At 44.1% G+C, this 27,410-nt stretch overlaps 2 protein-coding genes across 3 annotated transcripts; one reads left to right on the forward strand and one right to left on the reverse strand.

The window, feature by feature from the left end:
* Nucleotides 1-9,745: 9,745 nt before the first annotated feature.
* Nucleotides 9,746-14,698, forward strand: stmn4l (stathmin-like 4, like). 2 transcript variants are annotated; one of them, XM_021574073.2, is made up of 7 exons: nucleotides 9,746-9,875; nucleotides 11,594-11,654; nucleotides 11,800-11,889; nucleotides 12,107-12,312; nucleotides 12,529-12,720; nucleotides 13,127-13,144; nucleotides 14,059-14,698. In XM_021574073.2, the coding sequence occupies exons 2-7, from the start codon at nucleotides 11,642-11,644 to the stop codon at nucleotides 14,065-14,067; spliced, it is 528 nt and encodes a 175-aa protein (XP_021429748.2). In that variant the 5' UTR covers nucleotides 9,746-9,875; nucleotides 11,594-11,641; the 3' UTR covers nucleotides 14,068-14,698. The 2 variants fall into 2 exon arrangements, with proteins under 2 accessions (XP_021429748.2, XP_021429745.2); XM_021574070.2 differs by lacking the exon at nucleotides 14,059-14,698 and having other exon boundaries at nucleotides 13,127-13,734.
* Nucleotides 14,699-14,730: 32 nt separating this feature from the next.
* il17a/f1 (interleukin 17a/f1) lies at nucleotides 14,731-16,312 on the reverse strand. The gene is made up of 3 exons (XM_021574075.2): nucleotides 16,133-16,312; nucleotides 15,593-15,828; nucleotides 14,731-15,247 (listed from the first exon to the last, which is right to left on the reverse strand). Exons 1-3 carry the CDS (start codon nucleotides 16,163-16,165, stop codon nucleotides 15,007-15,009), a joined length of 510 nt encoding a protein of 169 aa, XP_021429750.1. The 5' UTR covers nucleotides 16,166-16,312; the 3' UTR covers nucleotides 14,731-15,006.
* Between the last annotated feature and the right edge of the window lie 11,098 nt (nucleotides 16,313-27,410).

Below are 27,410 nucleotides of genomic sequence, written 5' to 3' on the forward strand. Positions count from 1 at the left end.
CTCTCTGATGAGATGAAAGTGTTGTCGCGGCAACACAAACAATAGCAGCAGCCAGACGCCTCCTGTGTCGCTGTGTTCTTCCAGTGATGGTGACTCACTTCCGCGATGGCATTTGAAAGAACATTCACACACCCTCCGCGCCCCTCCTCTCAGCCCGTGGGCTAGAAATGTCGCCACACACACAGGGAACAAATAGTATCTCTTGAGAGGAATTCACAGCTCAGTGGGAAAGTGTCAAAACGCCTACTAGTCGTTACATGTCTACAGTAAAAAGCAGAATAATGTGTCAAAGTTGAACACAAGTAGGGGAAGAATGTTGTAACTACAATTGAGAAATCACATTTGCATGCAAGTGAACTCTTTGGGAGGTAGTGAATAAAGTCAAATGTCATGATCTTTTGTCTGTGCAAATCATGGCTGACTTATCTTTTTCATGCAATATCACATCTGACGTTTTAGTAAACGCTCTTATCCAGAGCGACTTACTGGAGCAATTAGGGTTAAGTGTCTTGCTCCAAGGCTCATCGACAGATTTTTCACCTAGTCGGCTTGAGGATTCAAACCAGCGACCTTTCGGTTACTGGCCCAATGCTCTTAGCCGCTAGGCTACCTGCTGCTTATCATTAGCTGTGATACACCCTTTGGGGTTCCTGTTTGATCATAACAAAGACCTAACCTTAATAAAACGTTTTCATTGAAGAGGATCTGTGGTGTCCAATGACGACATGCATTCTTCAAGATGACATCATATGGGCGTGCAGGCATATTAGAAAAGATTAAATAAGAAACTGATTTCATCTGATTTATTGTTAGGGTAACTTTGGTCCAGCAGTCTCACTTAGCAGGATGACTCATGCCCCCATTACAACACTGAGTCTTGTCCTTATGGCGTCATCCTCTGGGCTTGATGTGAGGAGGGTAAAGTGGATTCAGGATGTGTGTTGCCCCTTTGGAATACAGCATGATGTCATTCTTACTGTATCTGATGGACATAAAATAAATGCTAGGAATTACTGGCAATGACATAAACATTGGCATACATTCTGCTTGGTCTCATTGTGTTCCATTCTCTTCAACTCCTTCCTGCCCTAAGGTCTTTCAAATGGTAATTTGATTGATTGATTGAAACCCTGAATTCTAATATCACTACAGAGGCTGTATAATGAGCAAGAGAGAGGAATGACGACCGAGTCTAAGGAATAATGGATGGTGCTGTTTGGTATGGGTGAGTGGTCAACAGCACAGGACTAACGCAGTGAGCTCATCCCACTGCACAGGCTCAATGCAGACCTACAAGCCCACCACCCCAACTCCCCAAACTGCACCTAGAGATTTGCTGCAGGTCTGCAAGCCCCCCACCCCAACTCCCCAAACTGCACCTAGAGATTTGCTGCAGGTCTGCAAGCCCCCCACCCCAGCTCCCCAAACTGCACCTAGAGATTTGCTGCAGCCCTACAAGCCCCCCACCCCAACTCCCCAAACAGCACCTAGAGATTTTGCTGCAGACCTGCAAGCCCCCCACCCCAACTCCCCAAACAGCACCTAGAAATTTTGCTGCAGACCTGCAAGCCCCCCACCCCAACTCCCCAAACAGCACCTAGAGATTTTGCTGCAGACCTGCAAGCCCCCCACCCCAACTCCCCAAACAGCACCTAGAGATTTTGCTGCAGACCTGCAAGCCGCTACCTGCACACACACACAATTGAACATTTTTATGATTAAGTCTGTCACAAGAGTCTATGTCCCACCATACTAAGGTCAATTAATAGCTTTACCGTAAACCATTGTCACTATGTGCCAACCCCTTACAAACAGATTGTAGCACTGCAAACCTGTATCCCCCCTCCCCCTCACAACACCTATAGATATACTCTAAAACCATGTGCGTCCCCCCTCCCCCTCACAACACCTATAGATATACTGTAAAACCATGTGCGCCCCCCCTCCCCCGCACAACACCTATAGATATACTGTAAAACCATGTGCGTCCCCCCTCCCCCTCACAACACCTATAGATATACTGTAAAACCATGTGCGTCCCCCCTCCCCTGCACAACACCTATAGATATACTGTAAAACCATGTGCGTCCCCCCTCCCCCTCACAACACCTATAGATATACTGTAAAACCATGTGCGTCCCCCCTCCCCCGCACAACACCTATAGATATACTGTAAAACCATGTGCGTCCCCCCTCCCCCTCACAACACCTATAGATATACTGTAAAACCATGCGCGTCCCCCCTCCCCCTCACAACACCTATAGATATACTGTAAAACCATGCACGTCCCCCCTCCCCCTCACAACACCTATAGATATACTGTAAAACCATGCACGTCCCCCCTCCCCCTCACAACACCTATAGATATACTGTAAAACCATGCACGTCCCCCCTCCCCCTCACAACACCTATAGATATACTGTAAAACCATGCGCGTCCCCCCTCCCCCTCACAACACCTATAGATATACTGTAAAACCATGTGCGTCCCCCCTCCCCTGCACAACACCTATAGATATACTGTAAAACCATGTGCGTCCCCCCTCCCCCTCACAACACCTATAGATATACTGTAAAACCATGTGCGTCCCCCCTCCCCCGCACAACACCTATAGATATACTGTAAAACCATGTGCGTCCCCCCTCCCCCTCACAACACCTATAGATATACTGTAAAACCATGCGCGTCCCCCCTCCCCCTCACAACACCTATAGATATACTGTAAAACCATGCACGTCCCCCCTCCCCCTCACAACACCTATAGATATACTGTAAAACCATGCACGTCCCCCCTCCCCCTCACAACACCTATAGATATACTGTAAAAACATGCACGTCCCCCCTCCCCCTCACAACACCTATAGATATACTGTAAAACCATGCACGTCCCCCCTCCCCCTCACAACACCTATAGATATACTGTAAAACCATGCGCGTCCCCCCTCCCCCTCACAACACCTATAGATATACTGTAAAACCATGCACGTCCCCCCTCCCCCTCACAACACCTATAGATATACTGTAAAACCATGCGCGTCCCCCCTCCCCCTCACAACACCTATAGATATACTGTAAAACCATGGGCGTCCCCCCTCCCCCTCACAACACCTATAGATATACTGTAAAACCATGCACGTCCCCCCTCCCCCTCACAACACCTATAGATATACTGTAAAACCATGCACGTCCCCCCTCCCCCTCACAACACCTATAGATATACTGTAAAACCATGTGCGTCCCCCCTCCCCCTCACAACACCTATAGATATACTGTAAAACCATGCGCGTCCCCCCTCCCCCTCACAACACCTATAGATATACTGTAAAACCATGTGCGTCCCCCCTCCCCCTCACAACACCTATAGATATACTGTAAAACCATGCGCGTCCCCCCTCCCCCTCACAACACCTATAGATATACTGTAAAACCATGTGCGTCCCCCCTCCCCCTCACAACACCTATAGATATACTGTAAAACCATGTGCGTCCCCCCTCCCCCTCACAACACCTATAGATATACTGTAAAACCATGTGCGTCCCCCCTCCCCCTCACAACACCTATAGATATACTGTAAAACCATGCACGTCCCCCCTCCCCCTCACAACACCTATAGATATACTGTAAAACCATGCACGTCCCCCCTCCCCCTCACAACACCTATAGATATACTGTAAAACCATGCACGTCCCCCCTCCCCCTCACAACACCTATAGATATACTGTAAAACCATGCGCGTCCCCCCTCCCCCTCACAACACCTATAGATATACTGTAAAACCATGCACGTCCCCCCTCCCCCTCACAACACCTATAGATATACTGTAAAACCATGCGCGTCCCCCCTCCCCCTCACAACACCTATAGATATACTGTAAAACCATGCGCGTCCCCCCTCCCCCTCACAACACCTATAGATATACTGTAAAACCATGTGCGTCCCCCCTCCCCCTCACAACACCTATAGATACACTGTAAAACCATGCACGTCCCCCCTCCCCCTCACAACACCTATAGATATACTGTAAAACCATGCACGTCCCCCCTCCCCCTCACAACACCTATAGATATACTGTAAAACCATGCACGTCCCCCCTCCCCCTCACAACACCTATAGATATACTGTAAAACCATGTGCGTCCCCCCTACCCTCACAACACCTATAGATATACTGTAAAACCATGCGCGTCCCCCCTCCCCCTCACAACACCTATAGATATACTGTAAAACCATGCACGTCCCCCCTCCCCCTCACAACACCTATAGATATACTGTAAAACCATGTGCGTCCCCCCTCCCCCTCACAACACCTATAGATATACTGTAAAACCATGCGCGTCCCCCCTCCCCCTCACAACACCTATAGATATACTGTAAAACCATGTGCGTCCCCCCTCCCCCTCACAACACCTATAGATATACTGTAAAACCATGTGCGTCCCCCCTCCCCCTCACAACACCTATAGATATACTGTAAAACCATGCGCGTCCCCCCTCCCCCTCACAACACCTATAGATATACTGTAAAACCATGTGCGTCCCCCCTCCCCCTCACAACACCTATAGATATACTGTAAAACCATGCGCGTCCCCCCTCCCCCTCACAACACCTATAGATATACTGTAAAACCATGTGCGTCCCCCCTCCCCCTCACAACACCTATAGATATACTGTAAAACCATGAGCGTCCCCCCTCCCCCTCACAACACCTATAGATATACTGTAAAACCATGCGCGTCCCCCCTCCCCCTCACAACACCTATAGATATACTGTAAAACCATGCGCGTCCCCCCTCCCCCTCACAACACCTATAGATATACTGTAAAACCATGTGCGTCCCCCCTCCCCCGCACAACACCTATAGATATACTGTAAAACCATGCGCGTCCCCCCTCCCCCTCACAACACCTATAGATATACTGTAAAACCATGCACGTCCCCCCTCCCCCTCACAACACCTATAGATATACTGTAAAACCATGCACGTCCCCCCTCCCCCTCACAACACCTATAGATATACTGTAAAACCATGCGCGTCCCCCCTCCCCCTCACAACACCTATAGATATACTGTAAAACCATGCGCGTCCCCCCTCCCCCTCACAACACCTATAGATATACTGTAAAACCATGCGCGTCCCCCCTCCCCCTCACAACACCTATAGATATACTGTAAAACCATGTGCGTCCCCCCTCCCCCTCACAACACCTATAGATATACTGTAAAACCATGCACGTCCCCCCTCCCCCTCACAACACCTATAGATATACTGTAAAACCATGTGCGTCCCCCCTCCCCCTCACAACACCTATAGATATACTGTAAAACCATGTGCGTCCCCCCTCCCCCTCACAACACCTATAGATATACTGTAAAACCATGTGCGTCCCCCCTCCCCCTCACAACACCTATAGATATACTGTAAAACCATGCGCGTCCCCCCTCCCCCTCACAACACCTATAGATATACTGTAAAACCATGCACGTCCCCCCTCCCCCTCACAACACCTATAGATATACTGTAAAACCATGCGCGTCCCCCCTCCCCCTCACAACACCTATAGATATACTGTAAAACCATGCACGTCCCCCCTCCCCCTCACAACACCTATAGATATACTGTAAAACCATGCGCGTCCCCCCTCCCCCTCACAACACCTATAGATATACTGTAAAACCATGCACGTCCCCCCTCCCCCTCACAACACCTATAGATATACTGTAAAACCATGCACGTCCCCCCTCCCCCTCACAACACCTATAGATATACTGTAAAACCATGTGCGTCCCCCCTCCCCCTCACAACACCTATAGATATACTGTAAAACCATGCGCGTCCCCCCTCCCCCTCACAACACCTATAGATATACTGTAAAACCATGTGCGTCCCCCCTCCCCCTCACAACACCTATAGATATACTGTAAAACCATGCGCGTCCCCCCTCCCCCTCACAACACCTATAGATATACTGTAAAACCATGGGCGTCCCCCCTCCCCCTCACAACACCTATAGATATACTGTAAAACCATGCGCGTCCCCCCTCCCCCTCACAACACCTATAGATATACTGTAAAACCATGTGCGTCCCCCCTCCCCCTCACAACACCTATAGATATACTGTAAAACCATGCGCGTCCCCCCTCCCCCTCACAACACCTATAGATATACTGTAAAACCATGCGCGTCCCCCCTCCCCCTCACAACACCTATAGATATACTGTAAAACCATGCGCGTCCCCCCTCCCCCTCACAACACCTATAGATATACTGTAAAACCATGTGCGTCCCCCCTCCCCCTCACAACACCTATAGATATACTGTAAAACCATGCGCGTCCCCCCTCCCCCTCACAACACCTATAGATATACTGTAAAACCATGTGCGCCCCCCCTCCCCCTCACAACACCTATAGATATACTGTAAAACCATGCGCGTCCCCCCTCCCCCTCACAACACCTATAGATATACTGTAAAACCATGCGCGTCCCCCCTCCCCCTCACAACACCTATAGATATACTGTAAAACCATGCACGTCCCCACCCCACCTTGTGCAAACATGACTGTTGCTGCATCGTCTGTTATTAATGATTACATTTTAGTGACGTAACGCCTTGCCTTCCTCGTGACATTGTCCTCTTATTGTTTGTTGTGTCTAGTTAAGTGATCTATGCGGACGATGAGACTGATGCATGTACTGCATCTGCAGAGAGAGGAAAGGGAGCTCCCGTGATTGGCTGGAAATGACATCACTGAAGGGATACTGGTGATGAGGCTTTCCTTGCAAACACATCGTCGTCTACTCTCCTCTGCTCGTCCTCCCATCCCCCACTGCATCCTCTCCTAGGAACGTTTATGTCATTGTTTTACACTGACTCAAGGTATATGGGGTTGCTCTTCGGCTTTTGCAGGGGTAAGACTACACAGTCCAATGCAGTGATAGACAATGGAAAGGTGTTATACAAGCAACGTCCTCCCTCTTCTCTCCCTCAATCTCTTTAATGCCTCCAATGCTGTGGCTCGGTTCCTCCACTGATAACCTCTACCACTCTCTTCCACCCCCTCTTTTTCCTTCCTTCCTTCTCTCTTTCCTTTTCTTCTCTCTATCTGCATCCTGTACTGTACCTTTCTCCTCTACTCATAGCCCACACATTTCTCTCATCAGCACCCACTCGCACCCCCCTTCACCTCCTCTCACTTTCTCTCTCTCTGCACACAACTCTCCTGCTGGCATGCAGCTGCATGACATCATTTGGGCTGGTGCGATCCCTCCCCCCTCTGTGTCTAATAACAATGCACCCTGTGCTAATAAAACCACCTCTCTCTACTCCACTCTATTGTTAATGTGTTTGTTTTATTTGCCTCCCTGAGCTGCTGCACTCCACAGTCCCTGCCCTTATCCTCCTGCCTTGCAACGCTAATGTATTACGACATCATTCGAATGCACCTGACTTCTCGCCTTGAGGGCACGATCATTAATATGAATGTTTCCCGCTATTAATGCTTGTGAGTCTTCACGCAGAAATGCAGCTTTTTATGTCTAGAGAATGTATTTCATGTAAATTGGTGGATGGCTCAGGTTCCTTTCATCCTATAGTATCACATTTGCCTTTATCCCTTTTTTCTTCAGCCACTAGTCTCTTCCTGTTTATTCTGCGAACACTGATTGATGCCATGGCCGTGCTGGCAGTCTGTGTTCCTGATGTTCTTCGAGCACTCAGTGTTCTGTTCCAGGTACCACTTCCATGCATGGCATCATGGGACATGTAGTTTATTAAGGGGATCTAGCTCTGTGGAGTCTCACACAAGCCTAAAGATTGTCAGTACGAGGTTGACAGTCCTGGGCCCACGGTGCTGCAGGGTCTGCAGGTTTTTGCTCCATCCCAGCACTTACTAACACATCTGATTAATAGTAATGGTGCTGGGTGGAATAAAACCTGCACACTCTGCATGTTAAGTAATTGTTTCCATTATATTACGGAATTATTTATTGATCGCTATTTAAAAAGACCCTTTATATCTCAACTTAATTTCAGGTCCTGTTATTGAAATAACGTTAAAACTGAGACACTTGTAGGAGAACCAGAAGAACAGGTGGACCGTTTTAAAGAGCTGTCAACAGGCTGCTTACACAGGAAGCATGCAGGCAGTTGATCCAGACACGGTTTGTGTGCACACATGAGTGAGTGAGTGAGTGTGTGTGTGTGTGTGTGTGTGTGTGTATTTGTGTGTGTGTGTGTGTGTGTGTGTGTGTGTATTTGTGTGTTTTTTTTTTGTGTGTGTGTGTGTGTGTGTGTGTGTGTGTGTGTGTGTGTGTGTGTGTGTGTGTGTGTGTGTGTGTGTGTGTGTGTGTGTGTGTGTGTGTGTGTGTGTGTGTGTGTGTGTGTGTGTGTGTGTGTGTGTTGGGTGGGTGGGTGGGTAGTGGCTGATCCACACAGGGCTGTTTGCGAGGTGAGTGTTGTTTAGTCATCCAGAGCTCTGGAACTGAAAATGATGAGACAGAGCCCTCGGTTCTGACAGTAATAGATCTGACATTTACTGCTAAAATCTGACTGACTCAAACCAGTCACAAGCAGCCACTTAATTCAACATTATTCCCATCTGATTTTGCAACTAACTTTTTGTTCAGAGTGCTATGTATGCCTAGTTAAGGAAAAGCACTATGCAATGCTCATGCAAAATCACTGAAACGTTTCAGTCAGTGACCGCCATCAGACTCTCAAAGCACTGTAAAAGTTATCTCTGACCAGTAGCGGTGCGTGGGTAAAATCACTGGGGAAGTCAAGCCAGGAAAAAAGCCATATTACAACCTGTGTTGAGATAATTGAGTTGTTTGCTCTATAACCCGTTAGTTCACACGCCACCGTGATATGTAATACGGCCAAGACAACAAAAAGACAACAGTCACAGTAGCTGAATAAATTCAACCACACGTTTGTTTCATCAGAAAGAGCGACTTACATTTTGGGCTCCATTCATGGTTTCTGTTTTCAGTACTTCAGCTCAGTGTCATACAACATGAGTAGACATGACCAGTGTTTTCATTCACTCAATTATCAAGAAATTATGAACTCATGGATCAGGGCTGGAACTAGTGCTTTTGAGGGTCCGACCTCCGAGGTTTTTGTTTGTTCTGGGGAAATAAGCGAACTTACTACACTTCAACACATTTTGCCATGGTGCAGAGAGATAAATGCTAATTTCCTGCAATATTACACTTTTTGTTATGGGACAGAGACAGAGACATTTTCTTTAGCTGTTTTATAGCTCATCACATGCTTTTGTTCACATTTTGCCATGTAGCTAAGAGAAAATATTGGCGTTTTAAAGCAAATTTCCTGATTTTCTACACATTTCGCCATGAGGCTGAGAAAAAATGTTGCAGTATTAAACCTAATTTCCAGCAACCCCCCCCTAATTTCTCTGTCTTTTCATGTCTCCCATCTTTACATGCATTGAACTGCTGTGACAAACATCTGTCCTTACATATCCTTTGTGCCTGGTGACTGTACTATTATCCACCTATTTGCTATTATCTTGTTCCTCTCGCCATTTAGGATGTATCCATCCTTGCAGCTGGCCTCCACTCAGTAAACGCTAAAGAACACAACCTCACCCCCAGCTCTTTCCTCCTCCACATTACCCCCATCCCCTTCCCTCCACCATCTCTCCAGCCAATCAGGGGCCTTGATTCCTCTGGGCCAATGGGATGGCTGGGAGGTGATGTCATGCAGTAATAGCTGGTTGTGGTGCTGATGCTGCTGAGAGAGCAGCCCAAACAGCAGCAGAACGACAGAGAGAGAGGGAAAGAAAGAAAGAAAGAAAGAGAGATAAAGAAATAAAAGGAGAGTACCACCAACATTGCTCAGCACAGGGTGAGTCCATCAAAACTACTGAAACAACAAACAAAAATATGAGATGTTGCATCCTGTATATAGTCCTATTATATTCATTTCAAAGCTGTTTTCTTGTATATTTTTCTAATTTAAGTGTGTATGTTGTGCATTCTCTAAAGATTGTTCCGTTTTATATCTGAAAAGGCTTTAGCCACAGAAAACAGAGTGTATGCATGGGATGCCTCTCTGCCACAGATGATGGACATTCTCTGTGCAGCATTGACTATGACATCACCCGAGTTGCACAGGGAGTTTACCTCACCTCAGTTGTTCGAGTGTGTGCATGTGCACAGTGTCTGGCTGCACAGATTATCCAGAGATGGGTTGAAATGTAGTGGAACATGTGTGGTTCACAGACATGCAGTTTATGCAATTCATACAGTGTGCGTTACTTATTATGCATTTATTAAAAAATGCTTTACTTGTTGAAGAAATAGCTTAAAGTGAGAAAGAAGATGTTGATGATCAGTACAAGATGACTATGAGATGACTTTGGTTATGCAATGAGGAGATTGTGAGTCTAAGATTAGGATTGAGATATCAGCGATAACTATGGGATTCCTTTTTTATTGTGATTGACTGGTGATAATGAAATCTGTACGATGTGTGTATTCATCTACACTGTGGGAAGAAGTGTGTTTGTGCGTGCATTCATGGTGCGTGCGTGTGTGTGTGCAGGGTAGTGTATGGGCCTTTGGTTCCCTCCTACTCCTCCTACTCTCTCCCTGTGTGGTGCCTTCCTGTTCTTTCAACACGGCATGAATACTCACTCAGAAATATCGAGGAAACAATATAACAGGCAACAAGACACTTCATAGAAAAAGGAAGCTAAGTCATAAAAGCATGTTGAATTCAAGTAGGTGAAGGATTGAGTATATTGCAGACTCTTTCTACAGTCAAGCCTCACAGTAGGCAGGTTCAACAACAGCAATGTTCAATGTGGAACAGTAGTCCTGCAGTTAGTCATGACTGAAGGTTTTGAGTATGTAAGGGGAATGTATCATGTGGCCTAGTGGCCTAGCTACTGTTGCGAGGTAGCTTTGTGCAAGTGTGTAAGATTAGGGGCCAGTGAGAAAGGAGTGGATGGAGAGAAAGAGAGAGGAGAGAAAAGCAAAGAAAGTGCGAGAGAGAATATTTAGATTCTCTGTGGGTGGATTCTTTTGTTGTCTTTGTGGTGAAAGGAATAGACCACAATTGAGTCACAGCGATAGCTTGAAGAGCAGGAGATAACACAAATGGAAAGATTATTAGGATGTTATTATCAAGTATCTCTTTTTCTCTCCATCCATCACTTTCTCCTTTTTGCTGTAGACAATAAGGCCTGTATGTTGTTTAATTATATAACAAAAGTGTACCATCATGCTCTGATCATGTGTGATCTGTCCACCTTATTATCACGAGGAGAGAGAGAGAGAGCTTAGTGGTTAGGTCACTTCTGCAGCAGAATGCAGATGGTGTTCTCACCCAATCCCCATCCTCCTCTCTATCTCTTCCTCACCCCTCCCTCTCTCTTTTTGTGACAAGCGTAAGGGCTCAAATGCGCTCTATGAGTGGGTTTGAATAAAGGCTTTACAGTAGTTCACAATGGTCCGTTTTATTGTAATGGTAGTGGAATTCTGTTGCTGTACAGTGATTTAACATGTGTTTGCAGATTGCAGGATCTGATGTTAATCAACTTTTATTGTCTCCCCTTCTAGGACTATCTGATTCACCACAGTGTCTTTAGAAGATAAACAAGAGGCAGAATGACTCTCGCAGGTAATGTATGTGTGTTTGCATGTGTGTGAGAGGGAGAGGGAGAGGGAGAGGGAGAGGGAGAGGGAGAGGGAGAGGGAGAGGGAGAGGGAGAGGGAGAGGGAGAGGGAGAGGGAGATTCATGCTAATGGTCTTCTCTCCCCTGCAGCCTACAGAGACAAGATACGGGAGCTCCCTCTAGTGTCCATCTTCTGTTCCTGCATCCTACCTGAAGCCAAAGAAAAGCCCACCAAGAAAGGCAAATAGCTTTACACAATTTTACCACAATCCACCTGCAAGTCCCACAACACACCATAGAAGCCATTTCATTCAATGAGCCAGCAATCAGCTTACTATAATTATTGTTTTTTGATGCAGCTACACAAATGGCGCCCCGCCCCCTCATTGGTATTCTATTTCCTTTGGGTCCTTCCTTTATACAATGTCACACTTTTCTTAATCTCTACCCTCTGCAGATGTGGTGGACCTGAATCTGTGCATCATCAGGGACATGGAGGTGATTGAGCTGAACAAGAGGAGATCCGGCCAGGCCTTCGAGGTCATCCTGAAGCCCCCCTCGTTTGACGGGGGTCCGAACCCTCTCGCTACCACACCTCCACGCAGGGAGCCCTCCCTGGAAGAGATCCAGAGAAAGCTGGACGCCGCTGAGGAGAGGAGAAAGGTGAGGGGTCAGAGGTCAGGGGTCAAGAGGGAAAGGCGGATATGGGAATGTTAACCAAATTCAGAATTACATTTTTCCAGTTTGGTGGGGACATGGAATTCTTAGAGTCAGGTGTGCAGAGTTGAGCAAGACTGCTTTGCATCATTGAAGAGATAGGGACTCTGGTCTTTGATCATCCACTCACCCCTCCCTCTACCCTTCTCTATCACACCCTAGTGCCAGGAGGCTGAGTTGCTGAAGCACCTGGCTGAGAAGCGGGAACACGAGCGTGAGGTGGCCCAGAAGGCCCTGGAGGAACACAACAACTTCATTCGGCTGGCCAAGGAGCGCATGGAGCTGCGCATGGAGCACAACAAGGAGAAACGGGAGGCACACCTGGCCGCCATGCTGGAACGCCTGCAGGAGAAGGTAGAGTTACACTCAACTGATACCCAAGGCAGGATTGGGGTCCATTCCATTTCAATTCACTCAATACAGGAAGTGCATTGATGAACATTGAAATGGAATAATCCCCAACCCTAACTCTATCTCCTTTGTTTTCTGTTTGTTTTTCTTCTGTCATGGACAATATCATCAATATTCTGTCAGAATAGTTCTATTTGGTTAAGATATTTAATTTTTTGTGATGTTAAAGTTCAAAGTGCTGTGTATTACCTCTATGTAATGTAGCTGGTTTGAGAAACAATCAAGACACATTTGAGATACACTCTACTGACTAGTCCATCCATAGAATATCATTACCTCTGACCATTAGTTTGTCGATATAAAACAGACGGGAAGTCTAAAGAGTGGTGTCTGTGTTTCTCTCTTTCAGGACAAGCACGCTGTGGAGGTGAGGAAAAACAGAGAGCACAAGGAGGAGAGCGGGTAGAGAGAGAGAGATGGAGACAAAGAAAGAGAGCCCGTGGTGCCTCTGTTTTGTTGCGTGAGAATAGGAGAGAAGAGAAGAGACAAGATAAAGAGACTAGCATGACAGGTTCTTAAAATGGACGTGGGATTTGTTTGACAGACGAGAATCCACAATGATGAAGTTGAAGTAGGAGAAGTGCACACAAGGCGGTTTCCTGGAGAGACAGAAAATCAAGATGTAGTTTTGTATTGCTCTTGAGTGTAGCGGAGTATAAGAGCACTATGCATCATTTAGTAGCTAATTACACCTTCTGTAGGCTGGGTATTTATAATAGACCTTGAACACATTCTTATTTGCAAGAAATCTAAACATAGCTTACTTTTTTAAAGTTCCGGTCAATAAAATCACTGACACATATACTTCAATTTAAAGCATTCTACACATCATGTTTGTTACACTTTTCACCATGTTTTGGCATGTTAGCTTGTGTACAGTACATAAATAGTCATTGAATGGGATACTGATGCTACCGACTTCGCAATTTATATCTATCTCAAATAGGAAAGCTCCTATTTGCGTTAATTATCTCTGTATTTATTCTGTAGTCAATGGCTGTTGTGTTTCACTGTGGTGAGTAGTGTAGTGTTGATTGTGCATGGCTAGTTTCTTTGGTGTTTTTTCAGATATAGTAGATTTGATTATTAGGGGAATAGGCTGTTTGTACTAATATGTACCAGTTACAGATGTATGTGATGTATCACTCAATATCAATTTAAAAAAGTACAACATCTGTATAAGAGACCCTTGTTGTTTGTATGCTTACTTACATGTGCACTAGTCACGTGTGTGCGCTCGTGTCTTTTCTAACTGTCCTATCTCTGAACTCTGTGTTGTAGGTTTCATGACGGCCTGATCACAACACGAGCTGAACTTATTTTGGAAGCCATTTTGAAGGGCGTTCGCCAGCCTGTTCAGACTGTAGCCCTCTGGGTTCAGTCGTTTGGAGAAAAGACTGAGACTATGAGATTCTAATGATGACACATGAGAGAGGTGGTTAAGTCAACGACCGAAGCGGATTGGTCAGTGTGCCCTGCTTTAGGAACTGATCAGTACAACAAAAAAAGATATTAAAAGATCGAGCTGAAACATATGACAAAGGATGACGTCATTGCTACCTTCTTCAGTGTTCTGCTCAGGATTCTCTCTGTGCTTTGCTGACATGCCAACAGTGCCAACGGGGGGGTCTGAGTGTGAGTGTGAGCGTCTCCGTAAGGATGAGCGTGAGCATGAGTGTGTATGCTTCAGTAAAAATACTTTGATATCACACATTTTGCTTTGAGTTCACACTTGCAGGCAAGGTTTTAACTTAAATGTCCTTATGAGTTTGGTTTGTAAACTTGAGTCTGTTGGAGCCAAAATCATTGTAAATCTACTGAAGCGAATGGAGGTCAGGGAATGATGTGGCTGCATGTTGATGTACAGAAATGATGCTCTATTTTAGATGCCAAAAGATAATTAAAGGAGTTCTGTTTTGAATTGAACATGTGAATTTCTTTATTCAATAAATACCAAAATATCATCCAATACATTAAATAACTCCAAAATAAATAGAACCATATACTGAATAAATACATAATTAATTTTGTGATTTAAAGCTCAATAGAAAATATATCCATATTTGACTTTTCAAATCGATCTTTCAATGACATAGAGCCAAAGCTCCATAAAACTAACACCCAAATACTTTCAATGAATGTGGGGATCGAACCTACAACCTTGGTATTGCCAACACTCACGGCCCTACCAGCTGCACCACCAGGCTTGACCTCACCGCACTGATATCATTACTGTTGGTGCTCAATGCTAGGCCTGACACAGGTGCAGCCCACCGCGATGATCTTTGCCTCCAGCCGGTAGTAGTATCTGTCCTTGCTCCCCATCACCTTCCTCAGGACCAGGATCTGGTGGTAAATGGGTTTGGACTCCAGGCTCCTGTCCTCCTTACCCGCGACGTTCAGACAGCCCTCCAGAGAGCACTTGACCTCCGAGATGGTATTGGGAAAGCGGGACTCATCATAGGTGGTGCTGGAGAGACAGAGAGAGAGGAGATAGAAAGAGAAGGGGAGAGGACGATATTAGAGATCACAATGTATTCAACAGAGCACAGCTGAGAATTCAGACGTTTTTTTCAAGCAAGCTTCCTTATGGTATGAAAGGCATATTTCATATAAGCATATAGCATTTTCATATTTTATTTTATTCCTTACTCCGTAAGTGTTCTTAGGTATTTTGAAAGGCTCAAATAAAATGTATTATTATTATTTTGAAAGGCATATAAATATATATATATATAAAAAAATAAAAAAACGTTTGTCTGTGTGTATTGTGGTATTTCTATGGTGTCTATGTAAGCTCGTTGCAGGTCCTCACTTGGTAGTCCATGGGGAGATGGAGTGGTTCCCAATGGATCTGACGGGACGGGCTGGAATCAAGTCGCTCGGGTCCAGGTGCAGGGGGACAGTTATTGTGTTTGGAGCTGAAGGCTCTACAGGCTTCTTGTGTCCCTGAAGGTTGTTCTGTGAGCGTCTCCCTGTCAACCCTGGATGGACGTGGGGGGCAGCCTCTGCACCCATCATCATCACCAACAACCCCATTAAACACAGCACCTGAGGAACAGAGGGACTGTTGGTGGCCTGGTATCACCTCTGAATGAAGGCATATATATAGGACAGTTTTGCTAAATTTGTTGCTAAATATGTTTGCTGATTTACACTATGAGCCAGGCAAATTCAACAGCAAAACATGAAACATAATCTGTACTCTACTATGAACCCAATGAGGTAAAATGGATAATCAAAACGACAGAACTGAAAAAAACTATTTAAAACAATTTCAACTTCTTGCTCAGCAGATACAGACACCAGTGGCAAACTCCGCTGATATCTTGAAGACACTCAAGTAATCACTTACCATCAAAAAGTGTACGTTTGAAGTAGAACCCATGATTTGTTTGTTAGTCTTGTCGTCCTCAGTGAAAGTTCGCTGCTGTGTTGTAGTCTTGGTCTGGTTGTCTCACAGTGTTCTGCTCGTCTTTCTCTGCTGCCGTGTTCTGATTCTGTTCAGGTTGTCTGAGGTGATGCTGTAGGTTTTATACTGTAGTGGCTGTGTGTCTACTCAGACATTTCACTTCCTGTGATGCTGCGATTGCCTTTCATCCTCTGCTTAATGCTTACTAGCTAACCACACATTGCGAAAAGTAGTGCACGTAGTTACTGCTGTCATCTACGGAAATCTTGGTAACACTTTACTTGACACCCAGCGTCATAAAACGTTATGGCACTGTCGTAACCATGTCATAATATGTCATAACAGCTGACATAACCTGCCATAACCTGTTTTAATATGTTCACAATACTGTCATGACACAGATCTTTAGACCTATTGTGAAATACTGTATATTGTATTACATTATGATTGGCTATGACACACACCTACATAAGAGTGTCAAAACCCACAAAACCTACCACACAGGGCAAAACATTGCTTTACACCATAGCCTACGTGTCAACAATATGTTTATGTCATATACAAAAAAATATGAATTGACCATATTCAATTATCATTGTAATTGCACATACCCCAATGCTCTGTGGCTGATGACTGGGATGACTGCAGGAGCAGGAATCAGGATCAGGACAAGACACACTCCTTTTTGACTGATGATTGACATAAGGGCATGTACATGATAGACCTATCTGGCTTATATGATTATATGATGGTCATAATACTTAGTCCAAGTAAAGTGTCACATAAGTGTCACATAATGATTCATAACAGTGTCATAAAGGTTTAAAATGGCTTCTAAAGTTTGTAATTCCCATTTTAAAATGTCAGACTTGATTTTCCCTCATGAAAACCCCTACAAAATATGTCAATGTATTTTAATCCACATTATAATTCACATTTCCTGTTGCTGCAGGATTATTATCCTGCTGTAGAAGAATTGGCTCAAATTTAGATCCTACATCGGTAGATGTGTCTGGAATGATTAATTTCACCGTACAAGGTTGAACCCTAACACAGTACGTCCCAAATAGCGGGCCTGGACATGACTAGTTCCACTAGGGTCACAGCAAAGAACTGAGTTCAGGCCAGGCACATTGGTTTGATTCATTTTAAGAGACAAGAAAAATCTTTCGGTGGATCATTTACAGCCCTTCCTGAAACAAAGCGTCATATTCTCTTAGTTTGCAAAACAATTTGATATCCAGTTCGTGATACATAAAAAGCTCAGAGTTCAGGTACTTCATTAAGGCTTGACTGGCTTTGATGTGGCTCAGGTCTTCTAGGACTTAGTTTCCCCCATTTGTTCTGTCATCACAATCTAGGACACCACTGTCAGTCGAAATGTGGATGTCAGGGCCAGGGTTAACCTACATGGGGGTTTCTAAACATCCAGGAATCTCTGAAGTTGCTTCCTCCTCTTCCGCTAACAGCCAACCAGCGTGGGCTGAGTAATATCCAGGAACCACGCGGGGAGACCCAAAAACATTTTATCGATTAACCTTTTACTGCACTGGGCTAAATCAGGATCACACAGAGTGTTTATTGGTAGTCATAAATAAACAAACTTTGAAACGAAAGTATACACTTCACACACATGGTTATGGGCTTAAAAAAAGAAGACACCTATACCATAATTTTGAGTTTGCATCCTAATTTTACACTTTATATACATCACAGAAGACTGAAATTTAACTAAACCGTTTGACATATAAACACAGTTTAAAAAAAAAATATGAATAATATTCCACCCATGAGGCTACTAGGTCATTTGACTGCAGGAAAAGGCTACACGGCAGGAAAAGGCTACACGGCAGGAAAAGGCTACACGGCAGGAAAAGGCTACACGGCAGGAAAAGGCTATACGGCAGGAAAAGGCTACACGGCAGGAAAAGGCTACACGGCAGGAAAAGGCTACACGGCAGGAAAAGGCTACACGTGTGTATCTGTGCGGACACTGGTCAATCAAGAGCTTAGAACAGGGCACAAATATATTTGCACTTTCCTGACTTTTGGTTAGTCACTTTATATACACTACCAAGGTTTGGGGTCAAAGGTTTGGGGTCACTTAGAAATGTCCTTGTTTTTGAAAGAAAAACAAATTTTTTGTTCATTAAAATAACATCAAATTGATCAGAAATACAGTGTAGACATTGTTAATGTTGTAAATGACTATTGTAGCTGGAAATGGCAGATTTTAAATGGAATATCTACATAGGCGTACAGAGGCCCATTATCAGCAACAATCACTGCTGTGTTCCAATGGCACGTTGTGTTAGCTAATCCAAGTTTATCATTTTAAAAGGCTAATTGATCATTAGAAAACCCTTTTGCAATTATGTTAGCACAGCTGAAAACTATTATTCTGATTAAATAAGCAATAAAACTGGACTTTTTTTGACTAGTTGAGTATCTGCGTTTGTGGGTGTCACATCTGCTCCAGCCCTAGTGGACATCCGTTGTCTCCTTGAGCTGCAGCCATTCCCCCAGTACACTCTCCCTCTCCCTCTCCCTCTCTGTGTGTGTGATTGTGTGGTTGGAGACAGGTGTGCTGGAGTCAGAGCAGATCCCCACCAGCTGCAACCCGTTCCATAATCAAGAACTCAGTCCTGCCACTTCCACTCTGCCAGATTGTAATCTCCGTTCAGTCAGTCATGCGTCTAGCTATTTGATATTTAAGATCCTGTATCCTGCTGTGTTTCCTTGCCTGAAGCTGTTTATCCTCTCACTGCAGTTTTGACGCTCTGACTCCTGTACAGGTTTGCCGCTCTGACTCAGTTTTGACGATCCTGTTCTGTTTTGCCGCTCTGACTCCTGTTCCTGTCTCCTATTCCACATCTCACCACCCTCCTACCCTGTTCTGGATTCAGCTCACCATCACTCCCTTGGATTCCCTTGGACTCCCTGTTTACCCTGTCCCAACCCAGCTCATTCCAACCTCAGCCTCCACATCTGGTTTCCTACAACTCATTCGCGCTTCCCCGGATCTGCACTTCATCCCTGTTTCCCTGTCTGAGTCTGCTCTTGGTTTCGCCTGTGCTGTGCCCCATAACAGTGTGTTCAATTACAGGCTCAAAATGGCCAGACACAAAGCACTTTCTTCTGAAACTTGTCAGTATATTCTTGTTCTGAGAAATGAAGGCTATTCCATGTGAGAAATTGCCAAGAAACTGAAGATCTCGTACAACGCTGTGTACTACTCCCTTCACAGACCAGCGCAAACTGGCTCTAACCAGAATAGAAGCAAGAAGACAAGTAGATTAGTGTCTAGTTTGAGAAACAGATGCCTCACAAGTCCTCAACTGGCAACTTCATTAAATAGTACCTGCAAAACACCAGTCTCAATGTCAACAGTGGAGAGGCGACCCTGGGATGATGGCCTTCTAGGCAGAGTTCCTCTGTCCAGTGTCTGTGTTCTTTTGCACATCATAATCTTTTATTTTTATTGGCCAGTCTGAGATTGGGCTTTTTCTTTGCAACTCTGCCTAGAAGGCCAGCATCCCAGAGTCGCCTCTCCACTGTTGACATTGAGACTGGTGTTTTGCAGGTACTATTTAATGAAGTCGCCTCTTCACTGACGTTGAGCCTGGTGTTTTGCAGGTACTAAGGGAGTAGTAGTACACAGCGTTGTACAAGATCTCCAGATTCTTGGAAATTTATCGCGTGGAATAGCCTTGATTTCTCAGAACAAGAATAGACTGACGAGTTTCAGAAGAAAGTCTTTGTTTATGGCCATTTTGAGCCTGTAATCAACCCCACTGTTATGTTGATGCTCCAGATACTCAACTAGTCTAAAGAAGGCTCATTTCATTGCTTATTTAATCAGAATAACAGTTTTCAGCTGTGCTAACATAATTGCAAAAGGGTTTTCTGATGATCAATTAGCCTTTTAAAATGATAAACTTAGATTAGCTAACACAACGTGCCATTGGAACACAGGAGTGATGGTTGCTGATAATGGGCCTCCATATCCCTATGTAGATATTCCATAAAAAATCTGCCGTTTTCAGCTACAATAGTCATTTACAACATTAACAATGTCTACACTGTATATCTGATCAATTTGATGTTATTTTAATGAACAAAACATTTGCTTTTCTTTCAAAAACACGGACGTTTCTAAGTGACCCCAAACTTTTGAACGGTAGTGTATATCATATTACTATGTTGTATTTTATTGTATCATGGGTAGCAGTTATATCAGAAGCATTGCATTTGTCTACATACACACTAGATAAAATGGGGTCACAGAAGTGCTGATACACTTCCCACAAGTAAGTATCTTTTGAGTCACAGCAGCAGACTAAGAATGAAACCTCTACACAGTCTGACCAGACCACATCAGAGGAAGCTAGGAACCACATCACACAGATTGTGATGTAACAGTAAGAGGCGGGGCCAGCAGGAAAGACACAGGAAGTTGGTAGGTCCATAAAAGGAAAGTAATGTACTGTACAGTACAATACTCGTCAGCTTCAAAAATTCAAGGATAATGAACAGTAATATGCTGCTTTGTCTGTTTTAAAAGGTTGTAGTCAGTGGTGTAGTGGGCCTGGAGAAGTGGGTATACTCAAATTTTTCCCAAAATGTCCTAAATGGGCTGCCCGGGCAAAGGAAAGGCGCCCTGGGTGAAAAATTATATGAGAAACAGTGCCATACTGTCACGACTTCTGCCGAAGTCAGCCCCTCTCCTTGTTCGGGCGGCGTGCGGCGATCGACGTCACCGGCTTTCTAGCCATCGCCGCTCCATTTTTCGTGTGTCCATTTGTCTTGTCTTGTTTCCATACACACCTGGTTTTCATTTCCCCAATTAAGCTACTTGTATTTAACCCTCTGTTTCCCATCATGTGTTGTGTGTAATTGTTTTCATGTTAGGTAGTGTTAGTTTACGCGCTCTACTTTTATGTTCCGTTTTCTGAGCATGTTTGTTTCATGTAGTGCTCTCGTTTTTGGAACTATAATAAAAGTGCGCCTGTTCATTGTATCTGCCCTCCTGCACTTGTCTTCGCCTCCAATACACCATGCTGACACATACACTCTAAGTTATCTAAAATGATGAATCCCATATTGGTTTTTCACAGTCAGGCCGACCCATGCTGTACTGTGCAAGTAGGGTAATGCTATTGAAACAGATAAATGAAGTTATCAACTGTGTCAGAAGGTTTTTACTCTCAGTTACACTTCTTTATATAGAAACACAACACAATGAGATGTTCTAAATTCAATGTTTAAACCACATCAGGAGACCAGTTTTGACGGCTGGGAAAAAGCGAAGAAAAGTTTTTTGTTTGTTGTGTAGTTACCCTTTAATTCAGGTGTGCAGGCACCTACAGTAGCACTGTTTGGTTAGCGTTTCTGTAGCACATGAGATTAAGTTTGAAAAACAAATGACAACTTGGATTGATGCAAATGCCAGGTAGACTAAATAATTTTGCCATGTAGGAATAGGTTACTTTGTAGCCAGTTAACATTTAATTGGGAAGGTTTTACCTGAAGGTTAGTCCTATCATTAGCATTTCTATATTTTGTATGTCCTTAAATTGTTTGAAACCTGGACATTTTACTTCATATTATGAAGCATGTGTTATCTTGCTCAAAGTAGTCTATAGCCAAAATCCCACCATAGAAACATGGAGCCAATTATTTTATGAAGACATCCTCATATGCATTCTCCTGTTCTATTCTTTCAAATGTATTTAAATGTCTTGCTGCGAAAGGCATTATCCTAATCATATGAGCAACCCATGACAGTTGTTGCATCTTTATCTCTCCTCTTTCTACATTTCTATCCGATATTCCCATCTCTGTCCGCTTGCATGTGTGGAACACATTTTAGAACTGTGTTTTCCTGTGTTAGATTCTGGGTTAAACTTGGAACATTGTTATACTAGAGACATGATACATCAGGAGTAATACTATAGTATCTGAGGAGTGATAGAGACTGGTTTTTACATCAGAAGTTATACTATAGTACCTGAGGAGTGATAGAGACTGGTTTTGACATCAGAAGTTATACTATAGTATCTGAGGAGTGATAGAGACTGGTTTTGACATCAGAAGTTATACTATAGTATCTGAGGAGTGATAGAGACTGGTTTTGACATCAGAAGTTATACTATAGTATCTGAGGAGTGATAGAGACTGGTTTTGACATCAGAAGTTATACTATAGTATCTGAGGAGTGATATAGACTGGTTTTGACATCAGAAGTAATACTATAGTATCTGAGGAGTGATAGAGACTGGTTTTGACATCAGAAGTTATACTATAGTATCTGAGGAGTGATAGAGACTGGTTTTGACATCAGAAGTTATACTATAGTATCTGAGGAGTGATAGAGACTGGTTTTGACATCAGGAGTTATACTATAATATCTGAGGAGTGATAGAGACTGGTTTTGACATCAGAAGTTATACTATAGTATCTGAGGAGTGATAGAGACTGGTTTTGACATCAGAAGTTATACTATAGTATCTGAGGAGTGATAGAGACTGGTTTTGACATCAGAAGTTATACTATAGTATCTGAGGAGTGATAGAGACTGGTTTTGACATCAGAAGTTAAATGGTTATCTGTAGGAGCCAGATGGCTTTGGAATGTGCTGGGTAGAGGGGAGGGTGTGAAGGGAGTGCTATGGGTGATACGGGTGGAGAGCTTTGGATTAGGCATCAAGGGGGTTGAGGTCAGGTCACCTTAAGGGAGGAGGAACGGTTTATTACCCCATCACTTTTCATTATCCTGTTGAACCATAACAGATGTCAAGGTTGGAGAGAAGGAGGAGTGCATCTAAATTGGATTATATATACTTGTGTTGGTAGAAATATGTTTTGTCTAATGCAGCTGTATTGATCCTCTGGGAAGAATAAACTTGGTTTAAGCTTTCATAGTGTCCGTAGAGTTTTTTACTCTGAGAATTGGAACCTAACACCTGCTAATTGCATTTTAGAACATTCTCTAATAGGCCTTCCGCCGTGTGCACATTTCTGGGACTAAAATGTGAAATAATGCTTTATAAAAATATATTTTAAGCTAAGCATTATGATCTGTTTCATCCTCCTTATTTAATTGATAGCATCATGGGGATTAAGAAGTGAGAATACGCAAAGCCCACTGAAAAATAAGTGAGTGGGAGAAAACCTGTGTATAGCCTCCACTAATCTCTCCCTCTCTCCCATTCTCCCTCTCGCCTCTCCCCCTCTCTCCCCCTCCCTCTCCCCCTGCCCTCCCCCTCCCTCTCCCTCTCTCTCCCCCTCCCTCCCTCCCTCCCTGGGACAGCATCTGACTGTGTGCATGTGCACGTTTCCCAGGTTGAGAGGGCTTGTTAAGGTGGTAGATGTAACCTGTTTTAAAATGGGACCGTGTCTGGATGCAGTCAGCCTTTCACTCATCTGTGCAGTGGTTGGGTAGTCGAGAGCACATGAGGATGCCCTATCATTGGAGGCATCTATCTAGAACAGAGTTTCATCTCGATGGAGAGATAGATAATAGAACTGTTGTGTAGTTGTGTAGTCTAGAGTGTACGGAATGACTAGACTACAACTGGGTAGGAGGAGGTAGGAGTATCTCACAACTGCTTCTGTTATCTGTTCAGCCGATGCGGTTGATCGCTGAGATAAGAGAGTAAATGCATGCACGATCAGCAAAGGGGTGTAATGGGTTGTGCTATACTGCCCTACCAAGCAAAAAGGCAGTAACTGTTCATAGCGTTGAACTGAGAAAAATGGCTTCAGTTTTTTAATTGTCCCTGACCTCTAAAATTACCTTTGACCCTTAAACGGCAGTTACTGCCTTTTTTCTTGGCATGATATGTTACAATTTGCAGGTTAATACCAAAGCAAAAAGCGGCATCTGCCATTTTCATTTGTTAGTATATTATACTTCTCATTTATGCTCATTCATTAATAAAAGAGCAGTGGAGTTACTGACAGTGTAACAGAGTTCAAACTGCATCCTTTGTGTGTCTTCCACTAAGATACCAGTTGCATTTATATGGAGATGTAGGTTCTGGTCAGTCACATTACATACTATGTTTAACAAGTATCCCATGTCTTGTTATAGTAATACATGTGAAAAGCAGTCCTAACGCACCCTCACATAGCAACTTTGATCCCCATAGATACTATAATCATCTAGGCCATAGGTGTTGGTGGAAGTCATTTTCGCAAAACAGTTTCTTCCCTCATTCAAGTAATGATGGCACCGAAGCAGACACATTGAGCACACGTTTGGCATGCCAAAGCTTGTTGTGCTAAAAACATACACCACCAACAAAGGTGATGGATACAATTTTGGATTTGAACTTTCCTGACCAGGACAGTCACTCAATACCGGAAGATAAAAGAAAACCAGAAACCATGGACATGTGACTAGATATATTATTAATGAGTGTCACGGCCGTCAAAAGAAGTGGACCAAAGTGCAGCGTTGTGAGCGTGCATTTTCTTTTCTTTTAAAATGTCGGCAACAAAAGAACGCAACAACCGTGACGCTTACAGTGCTAAGTGCCACAAACAAAGTTAACTACCCACACTGAAAGGAGGGAAAAAGGGCTACCTAAGTATGATTCCCAATCAGAGACAATGATAGACAGCTGTCCCTGATTGAGAACCATGCCCGGCCAAAACATAGAAATATAGAAACCTAGAAAACAAAAAATAGAATGCCCACCCCACATCACACCCTGACCTAGCCAAATAGAGACATAAAACTGCTCTCTAAGGTCAGGGCGTGACAATGAGGTAGCAATGCTGTGTGTGCGCTCAACTTGAAACAAGGGTGTGTGGCTTTTGACAATTCAGTATGGGATGCACGTCTACTGACTGTCAGCTGGCTACAGATCGTAACGTTACTGATTCAAATAACCCATATAATGTCAGAATACAATTATAGGGATTATATTCGTTATAGGGATAATAGATTGAAGCTAGTATAAATTGCTGATGGTCTCTTACGGGAACATGTAGCACAAATCTATTGCTTCATGCTAATGCTAGCTAGGTAGGTTTTTACATTTTGGTAGGGGTGCGTCAGTTCTAGCTTGGTGGCTGTCACAGGCTAGAAATCGTGTGTGTGGTGTACTGATTCAAAGAAACCTTCAGATGAAATTTCTGAATATAATTCATTATAGGGCTAATAGATTGAAGTTAGTATCATATCATCAAACTTTTGACTGGTACTGCATCACATACATACTGCATTCTTGCATCACAAGACAGTAGCTCATTGACTACTGTCGCCATTTCCGGTCACTACTTGCAGACTTGTTTACGTGTTGCTGTGCGTTTTGTGCGTTTTGTTGCCAACCTTACTTTGCTACCTGACAACTTAACGGTTTTTACTTTTTAATTCCCATTTATATTTTGGGTTTTTCCCATTCAACTTTTTCACTCCGGACGCTTTATCTGGACATGGTTCGTCAGGACCTCCAACAGCCGAAGCTAAGTAGTAACATTAACATGATGCCTTCTAATTGCAGTCGCTGTATATTACAGCTGTACTGTAATATACAGGAGAACGATCGCCTTACGGCGAAGATAACTGTGTTGCAAGCCCAGCTTCAGATGCAATCGCTGTGCAAGGGTAATTTCAGTGTAGGAAAGGATGAAACAGCGTCTGTGCCACCAGTAAGTACAGATAGTAACGTTAGTATAAATCCCCTCGCACGGTCCCCACAGCCGGACAACTTTGTCATGGTTTCTGGAGGGAAATGCTGTAGGAATGTTCAACCGGTGTCGCTCATTCAGCCAACAGAAACTTTCAACCGGTTTTCCCCATTAAGCAACAAGTCGGAGTCTGAGGCCGAGCCTTCTCTTGTCTCAGACCCCGTAACGGGAGGAGAGACGCCGAAGCTTCCCACCATTAGCTCTGACAAATTGAAAACCCTAGTCATTGGCGACTCCATTACCAGCAGTATTAGACTTAAAACTAATCATCCAGCGATCATACACTGTTTACCAGGGGGCAGGGCTACCGGCGTTAAGGCTAATCTGAAGATGGTGCTGGCAAAGCTAAAACTGGCGAGTGTGGAGAGTATAGAGATATTGTTATCCACGTCAGCACCAACGATGTTAGGATGAAACAGTCAGAGGTCACCAAGTGCAACATAGCTTCAACGTGTAAATCAGCTAGAAAGATGTGTCGGCATCGAGTAATTGTCTCTGGCCCCCTCCCAGTTAGGGGGAGTGATGAGCTCTACAGCAGTCTCACAACTCAATCTCTGGTTGAAAACTGTTTTCTGCCCCTCCCAAAAGATAGAATTTGTAGATAATTGGCCCTCTTTCTGGGACTCACCCACAAACAGGACCAAGCCTGGCCTGCTGAGGAGTGACGAACTCCATCCTAGCTGGAGGGGTGCTCTCATCTTATCTATCAACATAGACAGGGCTCTAACTCCTCTAGCTTCACAACATGAAATAGGGTGCAGGCCAGGCAGCAGGCTGTTAGCCAGCCTGCCAGCTTAGTGGAGTCTGCCACTAGCACAGTCAGTGTCATCTGCTCAGCTATCCCCATTGAGACAGTGTCTGTGCCTCAACCTGGGTTGGGCAAAACTAAACATGGCGGTGTTCGCCTTAGCAATCTCACTAGGATAAAGACCTCCTCCATTCCTGCCATTATTGAAAGAGATCGGGATACCTCACATCTCAATATAGGTAATGTTAGATCCTTCACTTCAAAGGTGGTTATAGTCAATGAACTAATCACTGTTCATAATCTTGATGTGATTGGCCTGACTGAAACATGGCTTAAGCCTGATGAATTTACTGTGTTAAATGAGGCCTCACCTCCTGGTTACACTAGTGACCATATCCCCCGTGCATCCCGAAAAGGCGGAGGTCTTGCTAACATTTACGATAGTAAATTTAAATTTACACAAAAAAAAAATGATGTTTTCATCTTTTGAGCTTCTAGTCATGAAATCTATGCCACCTACTCAATCACTTTTTATAGCTACTGTTTACAGGCCTCCTGAGCCATATACAGCGTTCCTCATTGAGTTCCCTGAATTCCTATCGGACCTAGTAGTCATAGCAGATAATATTCTAATTTTGGTGAATTTAATATTCACATGGAAAAGTCCACAGACACACTCCAAAAGGCTTTCAGAGCCATCATCGACTCAGTGGATTTTGTCCAACATGTCTCTGGACCCACTCACTGTCACAGTCATACTCTGGACCTAGTTTAG

Source organism: Oncorhynchus mykiss, chromosome 19 (assembly GCF_013265735.2).
Source record: "Oncorhynchus mykiss isolate Arlee chromosome 19, USDA_OmykA_1.1, whole genome shotgun sequence".
Classification (NCBI taxonomy): Eukaryota; Metazoa; Chordata; class Actinopteri; order Salmoniformes; family Salmonidae; genus Oncorhynchus; species Oncorhynchus mykiss.

Coding starts and splice junctions, on each gene's coding strand:
- il17a/f1 (XM_021574075.2), bottom strand. CDS start 16,165: ATGGGTTCTACTTCAAACGTACACTTTTTGATG. Junction 15,829..16,132: donor CAAACGTACACTTTTTGATG/GTAAGTGATTAC, acceptor TCTGTTCCTCAG/GTGCTGTGTTTAATGGGGTT. Junction 15,248..15,592: donor ATCTCCCCATGGACTACCAA/GTGAGGACCTGC, acceptor CTGTCTCTCCAG/CACCACCTATGATGAGTCCC.
- stmn4l (XM_021574070.2), top strand. Junction 11,890..12,106: donor AGAAAAGCCCACCAAGAAAG/GCAAATAGCTTT, acceptor TACCCTCTGCAG/ATGTGGTGGACCTGAATCTG. Junction 12,313..12,528: donor CCGCTGAGGAGAGGAGAAAG/GTGAGGGGTCAG, acceptor ATCACACCCTAG/TGCCAGGAGGCTGAGTTGCT.